Here is a 15,787-nt window from a genome sequence, read left to right on the forward strand (position 1 = left end):
GACAGGGAGAGAGTGCTGCCACAGAGGCCTTAAAATGCTGCCTTGTGGCTGGCTGGGAAAAAAGAAAAAACACTTCTCTGAAAGTGGGTCTGAAGCAGCTGGCTAGAGCTCAAAATGCCATTGATGTCCTAGGTTACTTCCTGTATAAGTTACTTGGCTGCACAGATGCATGACTTTTGGTCAGAAATGTCATCAGGCATGTGAGGTACTGAGCTGCCTTTGGCTTCTCTGGGGCACTCTGCCTTTTGTCATGTGCCTGTGCCTAAGGGGACAGGTCTGTCTCATCTGCTGACTCAAGGACTTTCTCCAGTAAGCAGTAGAGGTGGAATTCTGAGTAGAGAGATGAGATCTTGCTGCAGTAGGCTAAGGAGGGCAAGGAAGGGTGACTGGGACACACTTGAAAATCTGGGACTCTGCTAATGTTTTGCCTATTGTCTAATATTAGGCAAAAGGATTAGGGGGCTGGAGGAGGTTCCCTTCAATACAGAGACCTTTTCTATGATGAGGGGCTTTGCCCAGAGATGTGCTGTATAAAAGTGTAAATTCAATTCTAGCACAGCAGCAAGAGTATTCAGGCTCCAGGTGGCAGAAATATGCCATGACATGGTTGGTGTTGCATGTTTGATCTGGCTTTCTCTGTGAGTGCTGTGATGTTCCTGACTCTGGCTATGGTGTTCCTGCAGCACTCAGCAATGGCAGAGAGCTCAGCCGTGACTGCAGCAGTGCCAGAGAGAGCAGCACCCACCAAGCTGGAGGAGCTCCTGGAGATCACCGCTCAGAGCCTGGTGCGCGCTGAGGTGGCTGAGCACTATGAGGTTGTTCGGGAGCTGGGCAGGGGCAAGTATGGCCATGTGATGCTAGTGACCCACAGGCAGAGAGGTAAGGAGCTGACTGTGCCCTGTGAACTACTGTGCCTTGTCTCCTCTCCACTCACCAGGGCACAGAGCATGGGGTGGACTGGTGGCACACTGGGGACAGACACCAGGCATGGCAGGGAGGATACCCAGGGAGACCAGCAGGATGGGGACCTCCCCACCTAGGGATCATCCCATGACATACAGCCAGAGTCCAGGCGATGCCAGGGGGCAGCCCAGAACATCTGGCAAGGTTATGATGATAAGACAGGTCCAAGGTCAAGCTGGGAAGTTAATTCACAAGCCAGGATCAAAAGAATTCACAGATATGCACCAACATGCATGTGATATAGATGGAAACAGCAGTCCCACCACAGGGCTCAGTCACAGAGCCCCAAGCCTGATCTGAAGTGGTGCCCTAAGGCCCATGGACAGACGGTGTGAATGAACATCCTGGGTTGGCCATATGAGTGCCCTGATACTGCTCTTCCCCAGTAGACCCAGCTCAGACTGATGGGCCCATTTATCCTGAATGTCCCTACTCTGGCCAGGGCTCAAAACTCACACCAGCAGCAGTTCCTGTTCCCAGACCTGGTGTCCACAGAGTATATCCACACAAGCTTTGGAATAGAGACCTCCCTATGGCTGTGACTGCCTGGATCTGTGGCTGCTCTGTCTTGCCTTGGTGTGACTTCCAGAGGAGTCAAATTCCTTCTTCCCATCCCCAGGGACTCCTATGGCTCTCAAGCTGCTACCCAAAGCCAGTACCAAGCTGCACACCTTCCTGTATGAGTATTGTGTAGCACTGTCCCTCGCCACCCACCCTGCCATCATTGGCATGTTCGGAATTGCCATTGAGTCCAGCCAGTACTATGGCTTCCTCTATGAACCAGCGCTGCACAAAGACCTCATCTCTATCATCAAACCCCGCGTGAGTGTTGCCACAAGGCCATGGGGATTGGGCTGTAGTATTTGGCCCCTCTGAAGGCTGGCTAGGTCAGAGGGAGGGAGATAAAGTCAATGGCTGTGGGTCTATCTGGGGTCTGCAGCACTGAAGCAGCCTTGGGCTTGCAAAGTGAGAAATGTGAAGGTCTTTCCCAGCGCAGAGCACTGAGGTGAGAGCCCGTCTGGCAGGGCTGCTGAGGTGCCCCACGTGTGCTATCCTGCCTGTCTCTCCCTGCCCAGGATGGGATCCCTGAGCCGGCCACAAAGCAGTGTGCCAAGCAGCTGGTGAGCGCGCTGGAGTTCATCCACAGCCGGGGGCTGGTGTACCGCGACATCAAGCCCGAGAACGTGCTGCTTTTTGATCCTGACTGCCGGCTCATCAAACTCACTGACTTCGGCCTCACGAGGCCCAAGGGTACCAAGCTCAAGCTGGTGGCCGGGGTAATCCCCTACACCGCCCCCGAGCTGAGCAACACTGCTGATGCCCAGGGGGTGCCCATCGACACCAGCATGGATGCCTGGGCCTTCGGGGTGCTGCTTTTCTGCCTGCTGACTGGCTACTTCCCCTGGGAGCAGAGCCTGCCAGAGGACCCTTTCTTTGAGGACTTCATGCAGTGGCAGGAGACAGGTCTGGAGAAGGACGTGCCCCGGCACTGGAGGCGCCTGACGGCCGAGGCTGCCAGCATGCTGCGGAGCCTGCTGGCTCTGGATCCCGCCAAGCGCGGCCCTGTCAGCGCGGTGCTGCACTATGTCGGCTGCCCTTGGCGGCTGGAGGGCGGGCACGGTGAGGAGGCTGCCGTGAAGTCCTAGGGCATCCTAGGGCCTGCTCCCCACGGCAGGAGGGAAGGAGGGTCACAGCCTGCAAGGGCCTTCAGGGTTTGGGCACCATGGTGGCCTGGGCGTGAGAGGCCATGGTGGCCCAGAGAGCAACTTCTCTGCAGCACAGAGCCAAGCTCCTTCTCAGCAGATGGCCCTCACCCCAGGACTCAGTGCTGCCCAGTGCAGCCTCCTTGTGGCTTGGAAACATCTTTCTCTTGGAAATGACTGTGTGAAGCATCCACTTGTTTCCTAGCCACAGGAACTCCAGGGAGTTATTTAGGCTGCAGCACCTGCCATGCCTCAAAACAGAGCAAAATATGTACTTTTGTGTTTCTGTATGTGGCTCATTTTCCCTCATAATAAATGCCTGTTGGGACCCACTTACTGTTGGAAAGCAGGGAGCATGTCAGAACTTGCAGCTGTCTCAGGATAAGCTGTCCAAGGCAGGGGCCATCTCTGGATGCTGCCTGTGCCTGCACCAGGACTCCTGGAGGTTGGCTTCAGGCTGGCGGGGTGGAGGGGCTGGGGAGATCCCAGCACGTGGCCATGGATGATGGCTGGGGAACATTCATGGTTATCTCATGCCAGCCCAAACACATCTCTTCCCTTGTACTGCCTTCAGGTCCTAAGACAATGTCCTTCATGCTCCTTTAGATGCCTGGCTACCCCTCTACAAGACCTTTCTTTTTCCCTTTCCTATCACTTCTTTAACCCTTCCCTAGACACACACCTCTCCTAATGCCCTGATATCCTCCTAGGTGCACATTTTAATCCTGAAAAGGAGTAGCAAAGAGGGAATTGGGGGTTAGTAGCCATTTTTACTTTTCTACCTCTTTTCAATCCCCAGGATTTTGCTGTTGGTAATAATTCCTTCCTGCGCTTAACCCGGTCTTTTGCTGGAAACATTCACAGCTTGTTTTTCACTCTCAGGGGTTTCATAACTTCTAAAATGCAGTGTCCCAGCACTATACTTTCTAGCATTTCAGCTTTTTTAACATGTCAGACCCTTTCCTGTACACAGTCTTTCTTCTATGGTTCCTTACCGTGCAGCTTTTTTTTTTTTCAGCTTCTTCTCACCCATTGGCATTTTAGCATTACTTAACTTCTCTACTAACACTGCCCATCACCTGGTAAACACCTTTTGCTCACTCTTCTCTCAGCAACATCACCTCTGTACTGCTATTTTGTGCTGCTCCTGCTCCCTACATAATTTATGTCTTGAGTCTTCCACCTCCCCAACCTACCTTACCAAACAGCATTATGCTCACACTGTCCAAGATACAGTTTTCTTCTGCTTACTTCCATCTCTTAGAATTTTTCATTACTTGAAATCATAATAAATTCTGCTCAACTCCAGCCTGCTGAGATTGGCTTTAATTACTCTTTAGTTACTGTAGGAATAGCAGAGAGATGTTAAGGTGCCAACGTGGTTCCTGCATTTAAAGTGGAAAAGCCTTAAGATGAATGGATCTAAAGGCCAGGTAGCTGGCAAGTATCCAGTGAAAAATAATGGAAAAAGCATTTGTTACAGATGTTAGTTAACGGAGAATTACAGAATAGGAATGTGGCTTTTTGGAATGAGACATTCAATTTCATAATAAAGTTGTGTTTGATACAATAAATTCATAGTGTTATGGTACAGAGTTTTTGTAAGGCATGACCTATTGATAAAAAGAGAATTATGATATGTTGTATTGATTCAGAAGATGAAAAGTCTATAAAATATAGATTAAGTGGACTGAGAACTTTCAATAGGCGGAAGAAATAATTGTCTACTTGGAATGCTCTATTTTGTCTGGTTTCTGCAGGGATCAGTTGTTAAATGAGAACTGGTTAATGTTTCCAACCATGATTTTAAGGAAAATACAAATCAGGTAAAACCCTACAGATGACACAAGCATGAATAGGGTGGTTGCAAGAGGCACAGGCTACTCAAAGAGATCTAGATAACTTGATAAGTTAAATATATTCAAACAAAATACATTTTCTTACAGGCAGGAGAAACATAATTAGGTAGGAACACATAAGAATAAAAGCCACCCTTACAAAAGGACCCCTAAAAACTTGCTAAGTCACAGAGGATACACAAGATTACACGAGTTCTTACTGTGTTGTCCTGTTAAAAAAGGCAAATGGGGTCCTTGCATGGCTAAGGTAGGGGTAGGGCTAAGGGGTAGAGAGTAAGGATGGTCGAATCTTCAGCAAAAACAGTTAACAAGATTCCTGCTGGCCTAAATACGAGTGTGGGAAGTAGGAGTGAGTGATCTGTTTTTTATACCTCATAAGGAAATCCTGGGTATGGTGCCACAAATACACAGATACACAGGCACAATACAGGCAAGCTGGAAAACTGGAGATAGCTGAGAAAAAAACATGGTGGGACTGTGGTTTAAGGCTTAAGAAAGGCTTAAAGAAACTGACACGTGAAACTATCTAGAATAGGAAGACTGGATAGTGAATTGATTGTGGTATAGAATATTGAGAAGAAAATACCACCTACTAATGACCTGTTTTAATTTGAGAATGATTCAGAGAGGCTGAAGAGAGGTTGGGAGATTGAAGCCAAACACTCGAGTAGTGAGGTTCTTGCCTACTGAAGGAAACCATCCTAAGAGCAGAGGCTGAGAGAATGGGGAATGTTCAGCCTGGAGAGGAGAAGAGTCAGGGTGGATCTTATATCTCTTTATACTTCCAGGCACAAGTACCAATTGAGAGAGGGGAGTTATTTAAACTAAAGAAAAATGGCTTTATGGTGATGGTGGCCAAATTTTTTAACATTGGTTGTGCGTCTATGGCTTTGGAGATGTTCAAAAGATGATTGGATAAGGCTCTGGTAAACTTTCACTAGTTGTCTCTCTTTTGAGAAGGAGATTGGTGTAAGCAATCTTCATATGTCCTGTGTAGTATCAACCATGCTGTGATTCCACAACATTTTTTATTTTGAAGACCCTGTGTTGTAGCTAAGGATGTTTAGGCCTCCAAAATGTCTTCTCCCTTGGAATTGCTCAGCATGGTCTCAGCACAGCTGTGTGCCAAATGCAAAAAAGGCTTGACAAGAAAGGGTTAGCAAGATTTTAGGATTTATTCCAAATTAAAGTAAACCTGAACTGATGGAAAACAGACATCTTTGGGGAAACAGATCAAGCTGCTCCATGCCATCAGGACCTCGGCTGGTTTTTTTTGCAGGAGCCAATTATGCCAATGAGGACCAGGGATTCTGTGCTGCCTGACAAAGGCAATGTGACAGGATAATGGCAGTAAGAAGTGGCAATAATCAGGATTGTTTCTCTGTCACCTTTGTTACAGAGCCTTGAGACTGGTAGGAGGGATTTCGGCTGCCAGAAAGTTGTGTGATGTATAGTGAAGTGATGAAATCAGCACTGTGACTGCGTCATGCATGTGATGGTGGTGGGGACAGGGCTGCAATGAGGCAAGCACAGGTTTGAGCACAGTGGCAAAGAGCACTGCCCTGAGCCAAGTCCCCAACTCAGGCTTCTTTTCTCAGTAGCTTGTTCATAATTGCAGCTGGATTTCTTAAATCAATGAATAAACAGACTTGGCAAAGACTATCCCCAGGGGGTCTGGAAAAGGATCTTGTTGCCCCCATGACCCCTGGAGCAGCTGTTGGGAGAGGCTGAATGGAAGGGGGTTGTGTGCAAGCACGCTGGCCCTTTGCACGCCCAGCCTCTGGGCAGGAAGGCTGGCCAGGTGCCCAGCACTGTAAAGGGCAACACTTCAGCTAATGTAGGCACGAGGGATGAGGTGGATCCAGTGTCATCCCTGAAGAGGCATCAGGTGGCTCTGAAGAGGAGGGAAAACATGGTACTTCACTCCTCTCTGGGATGGAATTAAGAGATAAATTGGGTAATTACCGAGCTCACCACACTTTGTGAGTTCTGGCTGCAGGTCAGTCCAAGAAGTGTGAATCCAGGCCCTGGTGCCCTGATGCCTGCAGCACACTGTGTGGTATTTTCTGGGTCCCCCGTTGGAGGGAGAAAATGATGAATCTGACTCCATGTTCTTAGAAGGGTAATTTATTATTTTATGATCTATATTATATTAAAGAATACTATACTAAACTATACTAAAGAATACAGACAGGCTACAGACAGAAGGCTAAAAGAGACTAATGAAAAACTTGTGACTCTCTCCTCAGAGTCTGACACAGCTTGACAGTAATTGGTCATTAAGTTAAAACAATTCACGTGAAACCAATGAAACATTGACCAGTTGGTAAACAATATCCCAGCCACATTCCAAAGCAGCAAAACATGGGAGAAGCGAATCAGATAATTATTGTTTTCATTTTCTCTGAGGCTTCTCAGCTTCCCAGGAGAAGAAATCCTGGTGAAGGGATTTTTCAGAAAATATGACGGTGACATCACTGCATGCACAGGCTGGGAGCATAGATCCCATGGCTTTTGGTGGGATGTATCATCTATATTTCTGGATCCCCTTGTGGACCTCACAGTGGATTCTGTTTCCACTTCTGCACTGTACAGTCCACATGGCTCCTCAACAGTTACACTCATCAGCAGCCTGGGGAATGTGGTGCAGATCACTGCAGGGTGTAGGGGAGGTACGGGCCAGCACTGCAGGTGGAAGGGTGATGGGTTGAGCCTGGATCTGTTAACTGAACAAATAGTTTGATTGTAACTCTTCTCCCAGTTAGAAGTGTTGTTAGGAAGAAGTGAGAGTGAAGGCTGTTTGCTAGACAGAGATGCGAAAATTCAGGCAGATTTGAAAGTGATGACCTAAGTCGTGAAAATGTGCCCCAGATGACTCATCTGAGGATTAAAATACTGAAAGTTAAAGAGAGCCTTTAGGCAAATTATTTGGGCTAACCACAGGTCAGCAGTGTATCCAGCACAGAGACTGTTTTGTTACACTGGCTGGACTCAGGACATAAAAGGCAGGGTAGGACCAAATTGCATATTGGGGTCAATGTCATCTCCTCTTTCTACAGGAATAATAATGAAAGCCACTGTATTGGAAGCTAGAGCAGTGATTAAAGGCAGGATAGAGACCCAACCTTCAGGGATTTAGCTGTTAGGTCTCTGGAGTAATTTCTAGAAGCTTGCCTATAACTTTCCTTCTGCCTTGTGAACTCCAACACTATGTTACTTCCATCTCTTCCCACTTAAACCCCTTTAAGTATGATTACTGTGACTGAATAATTTCTTAGGAAGGGTGGTATTCCCCAGCATTCTCTGAACAAGACCACAATGTTGACCACCCTGTGTGACCTTTCCCACTCTGCATGTGAACGTCAGGGCTTGAGACTGCAAAAGGACTGAGCACCAGTTACCAAAAATGAGTGGGGAAAAGCATCTCAGGCCAGGGAATATGATAGGGCAGATGCAGGACTGCATGTGTGAGCCTAACTCTTCCCACACTGCTTGTACTTGAGTTTTGACTTTCACTTCAAAGACAAAGCAGGCCAGAGCTTTGTTAAAAGCCATAAAATATGGCCCTGTTCTGATCAACTTTCCTTCTGAGCACAGGGATGGGAATTGACCCCAGCAAGAGGGGCTATTTACAGACTACGAACGAGACAGGGCTGCTGTAGAACGTGCCTCGAGCTGTTTTATTTTTCAGCATCAGTCTCATTACATGATTATGACAATGGGAAGATGCTAGCAGCTCACATTCTAGGCAGCAGACCAAAAAACTTAATGTTACAACTTACTTTATAAGCTTCTTGACCAATCACACAAAGCAAAAGCATATTGACAGTAGTTCTATCCAATCACCATAAGCATACATACCTTTGGTTCAAACAATGCTTGCTTATTTCAAATACAATACCTACTTGTAAGCCTTAAAACACAACACACAGAGCTCCATTATTAAGCTTTAACCTTATTAATATCTTGCTAGATAAACTTTCTGTAGCTTAGAGAGCTATTCAGACAAGCATTAATACACAGACCATTGTTCTATTTGCCCTTGCTTTTCTACAGTTTAAATAATATTTCCCTATCTCATGACTGCTGCTTTAGCTCTACTCACAGTTCTGCTGTCCCTGAGGCCTGCATCTTCCAACCTTCCCAAAACCCTCTAATTTTGTGGATTCCCACAATAATAAAAAGTAACTAAGGAATAAAAATGGTGGAATTTGTTACCTTTTATTCTTATTCAAGTAGGGACATGTTGGTGACAATTGCAACCCAGCTGATGTCTTCTAGAGCTGCATGTGGCTGAGTAGCCAAGAGAAATCATAAAATGCCATTGTCATGCTAAGGAGTTGCAGGATTGAAAGTGACTGGAGCTCAAGATACCTAGTCCCTGACATGGAGTTTCAGCTTTTAGTCTTTTTTTGCTTCTATCCTGCATCTGTGGGTGGAGATGCAGAAACCATAGGGGAATACCTCAGACAGGAAGATCAAAGAACTGCCTCAGTGTTTTTCACATCCTGTAGCTTGCACAGTACCTTGCTACCCATACTTTAATTTTAGCTTCCCCTGTGCTGTGCTGCTGCTGACCACAAGAAGAGAAGTGACCACTACTAAATCCCCTAATGGCCAGTATCAGCCAGCATGCTAGACTTCCCTACTTAGGGTGCTCCGAGGTCTGACAGCCAGGCACACCAGCCAATAATCTGGGCTTGCCCATATACAGGTCTGCCTGTTGCTGTGGTGCATTTGTTTTCTTTCCCCTGGGCTGATAGGCAGCTGGGCATGTTTATAAGCCCTGTGCCTTGGCTCAGCTTTGTGCAAGAGAGGGAGGAAAGGAGATTTGGCCTGGCCCAGGGTGGTGACAGAAGGCAGTCACGGCTGTCACACAGACTAATTGCACTTCTAACCCTCTTTGCTGTTTACAAGCTGCCCCCCAGCAAGGACTCGTGTCTCTGGCTGGCACCAGTGTCTCAGGGTAGACACACAGGGCTCCCTTGGTAGCCACTTTCTGTGTGCTAACTCAGAGTGCAACTTCCACCTGTACTTTGCTGACATGTTTCTTAGGGAACAGCATGTTCATGACTGAACAGATTTATTTTAGTGAGATGCTCAGGAGAAAATTTATCTTAAGGCGTAAAAGACTATTTTTTTAAAGTATCAGATATCTAGCTATACAAATCTGGCTTCAAGCAAAGCAGTCATGTTACCATGATTAGAGGTGGTACAGATGTCTTCAAATTGCTGCTTGAACAGTCCTGGGTCCTTGACCCCAGTGTTGCCCAGTGCCTGGCACAGCTGGTTGTCTTCCCTTCTACTGGTGGAGTAGGTGATGGAAGCAGAGCAAGGACTGAGACCTCCAGGCATTGGTTCACATCTGCTGAATCTGCTCTTTCCAAATCCAAGTAGAGAAAAAAAGTGGCAGCTTTCACATCCCCTTGTTCTGTCACTAACAGCTGTTGCAGCTGACATTTGCTTTGAGATATTATTTTATCTTCCTCTTCAGGACAGTAAATCTCTAAGAGATTGCCAAATGCAGAACTAACTCACAATTACTTCCCTGGGGGCATCCTGGTCAAGCTTAACTCCTGACAATTCCTTCAGCAGACCCTCTCTCTGCTTTACCCTGCACCCCTTTCTGCAGTTGCTTCATGACTTTTGGCTGCTGACCCCTCTTGGAAGAAACCAAACCACATTTAATTGTTCATACCTTTCTTGGTATTGATTGATTGATTGATTGATTGATAAGCCCTTTGTTGCCTGCAGGTCAATTCCCTGAGGTGTGGATTTGTTTACCTGTCCAAAGCCCTGGGAGTGAGCAAGATGAGCAAATGGTAGACCTCTATGCCTTTGGACTGAACAATACAGATTAAGTGCAGGAATTTCACAATACACCAGATTTACATGATGGATCAAACTACAGACAGACACATGCCTGTCCTAGTCCAGGACTCAGCACTGTTGTGTATAGCCACACAAGTATCATGGAGGCATGATAGGAATAGCTGTGCTATCCTCAGAGGTACAGATTATCCCAGGGGCGTGGTGAGAGCTGCTCCATGGATATAAGGCTTTGGTAAATTTACAGTGCTCACACTGCTGTGGACTAACATCTCTTACACTGAAAGAAAAGAAGTTTCCAGGGACTCTTTTCCTCCTTCAGCTCTGAGGAACTTTCAGGGATTTTCCTTCTGTGCTACAGTTTATTTGCTCTCCCTTTCTTGCATTTTTTTTCAATCCTTCTCACTCTTTCAGCCCTGTTTCTGCATCATTGGCCCATCCACATTTTCCCCTTGCTAGAGTCATCCTGGAGCAAAAAGAAATATCCCTTTATGCCAAAACCTGGAAGACTTTATATTCTCAAGAAGCAACATAGGGCACTTGCTGTACAACTCAGTGGTTCCTTTCCCTGATTTGGGAGAGGTGCCACTCATTTGGATCAGTTCACCTCCTTGCCCCACTGATCTGTAGCAAGTAGCAGCATGCACTCGTGTCCTCAGCGTCCCCTCTCTCACATCCGTACTGCTCATAGTGCTTCAGAGGAGGCTGCAGAGCCTTTATTCCACCAGGACTGTTTATCCCTCAGCTGGAAATGTAAGAGGACACTTGCACAAAAAGCAGCTGTTGTTTGGGTACTGCTGGTAGTGGGGTAGGAGGGGACTTCAGCAGGCAAGTTGGGTGGCTTCTATTCCCACCACCAGAGGAGGTGGGTGCGGAGGGAAGCTGGACCTCCTGGTGATTCTCTGCATGTCTTTGAAGGCATCCATTGCCAATCTCTGTTTGAGTTTACTGTTGCTGGGCTGCCCCAGGAACTGCTGAACTGATTGGTCTTTTCTGTACTGCTCCATAATGGAAATCTGGGGATGAAGTGGGAGCCATGATAGGCAGCCCTTCTGTCCTACCCCTGCACAGCCTGCCACCCTCCCACTGGTTCCTGGCTACACAAGGGCATGTCAGGAATTGGATAGGGCTGGCAGAGACCTGGCTGTAACAGGATGCCCCTGTCCTTTCCTTTCTTTCTGTGACAGGAGAGAGATGAGTTTATGGCATGTGGTGTGTGGGGGCAGCCAAGTGGAAGGAATGATGGCACCTCAAGAGTGTAGCTTGCCACCACCACCACAGATCTGTTTGGTTCAATGAGTGGAAACCTCACTGGTAAGCAGTTTGGATACAAAGCAAAGTCTTGAGCTGCAATGTGGGTCACTCAGTAGGCTGGAAACAATATTTTAATAGTCCTGAGACTTCAGGTCTCATTAATCATTAGGCATATCACTGTTCTTCCAGAGTTAGGCAGAGAATTACAAGTCCTGACCCTGACTGCTCATTTTCATTTCCACTCATTCCCTTCCTACCTCATGTTAGGGAAAGTAAGGGCAATAATGTCTGTATAGACCCCGGTCCTGTTTCCTGTGTTTTTGGCATGGCTACTCATTTTCCCAGGCTCTGATACAGATTTTTTTTTGTTGTTCTTTAGTGTCTCTTGGGACTGTTTTCATCTTGCTAGCAAGGAGAGTATGGCTGAGTATCATCCTCGTGTTAGAATTATGCAGTGGAAAGTAACAGGTCAGGACCAATGCTCAGGTTGGATTAGGCTGGATTTCTCATCTCTGCTTCTGAATTTTCAGCTTCTTCTTAAGATTTGAGGAAAATGGCATGGGGAAACTGCTATTTTCCCATAGGTAATCCTAATTAGATGATAAAGAAAAATAAAGATAAATTAGAAACTCTTTGCTAGGGGAGAGGAACATTTCCTTAACAAGAGCAAAACCAGAGCATTTGTAAAGCTGGCTCACTTTAAGTTGGATACTCTTCTGCTCTTTTTTCCAGCTCTTCCCTTTATTCTGGGGTCTCCTGGGATACTGGAAAAAATATCCATGTTGTCCACAAAGCTGTTGTTTTGTAAATCTCCCTCATTAGCCTTAGCTTCATTGTCTTTGTGATTTGAACATGTATTTACTTCAGAGATAGGTCTGGTCACCATTTCATTGACAGATAATTTTCTTGCAATTAGGAGGTAAGGGCTACTACCTGTCAGGCTGCAGACAAGGGAAGAGCTTATGAAGACACATATTGCTTAGGTTAGAGGAGTAAATCTCACCCTTATGTACAGCTTGTCAGGCAAGCATCAGCACACCTGTCATATCTGAGCAGTCAGTAAAGCAGACAATTTCTTTCCTGTGTCATGGGGCTGAAAAGAAGCATTCAAAACCAGAAAGTAAGGCAATACATGTCTTGAGGCAGACTTCACAGCCTCAGAAAAGAAGAATTTATTGCATTTTCTTCACACTCACACACTTTTGTTCCATGCTGTCACTAGGCTAGTGAAAAGGGAATAACTGAGAATAGTTGCTGAGAAGGGGGTTTATAGACTTCTCAAACCTTCTCAATTTTCAGGCCTACAGTTTTGCCCCAAGATTTAGTTATGTTAGTATGCGGAGAGGAAAAATGTACATGTTTACTATAGGTGAGTAAATTGAACACTAGATAAATTCAGCATTAGATTAGGAGCTGGTAAAGTGTGGTAGCATGTAAACTGGGATATGTGTAAATGATTTCCTGCACATCCTTTCTGTATCCCTCCTCCCTGATGGAGCACAGCCTGCATGTGCACTGTTACAGGTCACTCAGGTCCTGATTTCCACAGAAATCCTGGCACACAGAGCAGAAGCCAACAGGACCAGGTCTCTGCTGTGGACAGTCAGCACACCAGATCCACTGAATTACCCTCCCTGTGCTCAACAAGACCTCTGCTATCTCATCTGTGGCACTACTTAAACCCTCACAGGAGCTGGCCAGACTTTCTTTAATGACCTGGAGCAGAGACTGCAACTCAGATCTGGAAGAAAGGATTACACTCCCACACCAACTACTGATGGTGTGTGGTCCTGTCCCCATTCTGCCTTATCTGCAGAGTAATTTCTTGGAGCGAGGCAGGATCTGCTTTTTGCATTACCTTAAAGGGACTGCTTCACGACAGGAATTCTCACTGCCACATCTCAGTCCCTTGGATGCTCACACTGCTGCATTGCAGTAGCTGAAGCTTCCAGTGCTGGGAGGGTGCCAAGGATTCAAACACTCCTACCCACTATAACTCCTGCCTCAGGAATCCAGATTTGCCTAGGACTTAGTAACATGACCTGTTTTCCACCAGCTCTAAAGTGCTCCCTCCAGAACTGAGTTTCATCTTCTCTCATACTTAGTTTCAGCCAAGGAATGAAATCACTGTGACAGCCTCTGAAATTTGTTGTCCCTGTTAACTTCTGCACTTCTACTCAAAAGCATTAATATTCACTGCTCAGTTTTGGAATAGGTACATCTTCTGTTCTCTGCTCTTCCTAACCATCAGGAGCTAGAGGTTATATGCTTTCTATATTAGCAAAAGAGAAGAAATTGTGCAAACTTTCTTTGTCAAGGAAAAGAAGGCAAGGCTGTGATGATCTGTCCATCTCCTGGGCATGATCTCACATGAACCCTGCATGAAATAGCAAGAGAGAGAGCTTCACCCAGATCCTGAGGAGTCAGAAATGGAGCTCCCATGGGATTTGTAGCAGTAGCTTTTCTTAGGAGTGAGTCAACGTAGCTGAATAGCAAGGCAGCATAGTGAGTGTTAAGGCGATGTACCTTTGCAACCTTGCATTGAAGTTACTCAGCTAAGGATGTTTCCTAAGTGGATTTTCAGTCATTTCAGTCACTCCTTCTTTCCCACTGCTCACCATACATCACCTTCTGTCCCTCTGTGCTCACTCCCAGTCACTAGCACTTGCACTCACTTAACCTTAACTATTAGTGCTGCCCTTAAATCAAAGGCACTGCTTTAAGTACCCTTAAATCAAAGGACACTTGCCTTTCCCAGCCTTTGGCCTTCTTCCAGTTACAGCGGATGCGTTAATGAGAAGACCTCATATCTAACTGTCTAGTCAAGGCACTTGCAAAATGCCAGCCAGCACAGTAGCTGGATGTGGAAAACAGAAACCAGCTAATGTCAGCTCAGAGCAAGAATCAAATTCAGAGCAGCAGAGAGCAGGGAGAATCCATGACCACTGGGGGCGAGCACATCAAGACATGGTTCAAAGGTCCTTGCAAAAGGGTTATTTTCATTGGGAAACCCAGCTGAGGGTGGGGACCATCAGCTCCTGCTGGTGGGTTTTGGGTACACACACCTGGCAGCAGGCAGCTGGGGAGGTAGTGGTCCACATGTGGGGGAATGGTCTGGAGATTGCAGAGGACTTCTCACTTGTGAGCTGGGTGATGAGAACGGTCAGTGAGTGATGAGTACAAGCAGCTGGTAGAGAATTTCACCACGAGACAGTCCAGTTTAGAGAGTGGGAACTCAGCAATTTTAATGTTGGGCAGTTTTTTAATGATACTCTGAGAACTAGGTGCCATAAATCAAATCTTGAAACTGAGACAGTGTGAGACCCTGATGCCCTGAGATCAGAGCAGCTGAAGTGATACTAGATAGTCCCCTGTGTACATGGGCTCTGTTTGTGCCAGCAGGGAAACCACTCCCTCATGATCTGGAGTGAAAAGATAAATGACATTTTTTAGGATCAACTTGGTTACTGAGAAACAGATGATTTTCTTCACATGTTATAAAAAGGCACCAGTCTGCATCAGAAATCACAAAATCTTTAAGTTCAAACCAGATTGTAAAATATTTTACTTATATTTATTTTTCTTTTAAAACCAAATAATTTCAAATTAAATGTGAATTCAAGGAAATCTTTTCAAGACTGTTCATTTAATATCAACTAATCAAAATATTTAAAGAGGGAAAGCAACGCTGCTTCACTGACATTTTTGTAAATTTTAATGAGTTATAGTTTTTTTGTTATTGGTCTTGTACAAGATTGACCCAAATATAATTTTTTTTTTTTTTTTTTTTGGTCACAGAAATTAGGCTATGGGCAGAATGGACTCATCCTGTAACTTTGGACTGTGCTCCAGGAAAAGAGGTACATCTAAATGTCTTAGATGTATCTCTTTAAAAATCTTAGCTTCAAAGTTCTGACATTTGCCTTGTGAGAATCAGAAACAATCTGCCAGTTCACCAGTGTTAGCCAGTTACTCCTTGCTCTTTACATCAGTTAGTTTTATGTACAGCACAAAGTTTGAAGAGCTTGTCTCAACAGTTATAATCCCACGTTAAACCAATGGTTTAACCTAATCCAATATCCTGTCTCTTAAAAAAATAGTTATGAGAACAGGGCAAGAATATAGTCACAATTCCTCCAAGACACTTCCCAGTTTTCCGCAGATTTTGACTTAGGAGGA

At 45.8% G+C, this 15,787-nt stretch overlaps 1 protein-coding gene across 1 annotated transcript; it reads left to right on the plus strand.

Annotated features, from left to right (window-relative positions):
• Nucleotides 1–388: 388 nt before the first annotated feature.
• Nucleotides 389–4,234, plus strand: LOC139600554 (serine/threonine-protein kinase SBK2-like). The gene is made up of 3 exons (XM_071448820.1): nucleotides 389–879; nucleotides 1,583–1,785; nucleotides 2,040–4,234. Exons 1-3 carry the CDS (start codon nucleotides 618–620, stop codon nucleotides 2,607–2,609), a joined length of 1,035 nt encoding a protein of 344 aa, XP_071304921.1. The 5' UTR covers nucleotides 389–617; the 3' UTR covers nucleotides 2,610–4,234.
• Nucleotides 4,235–15,787: the final 11,553 nt, after the last annotated feature.

The sequence above is a fragment of the Agelaius tricolor genome, unplaced genomic scaffold (genome assembly GCF_023055355.1).
Source record: "Agelaius tricolor isolate 1412-34295 unplaced genomic scaffold, bAgeTri1.0.p SCAF_2, whole genome shotgun sequence".
NCBI classification, from domain to species: Eukaryota; Metazoa; Chordata; class Aves; order Passeriformes; family Icteridae; genus Agelaius; species Agelaius tricolor.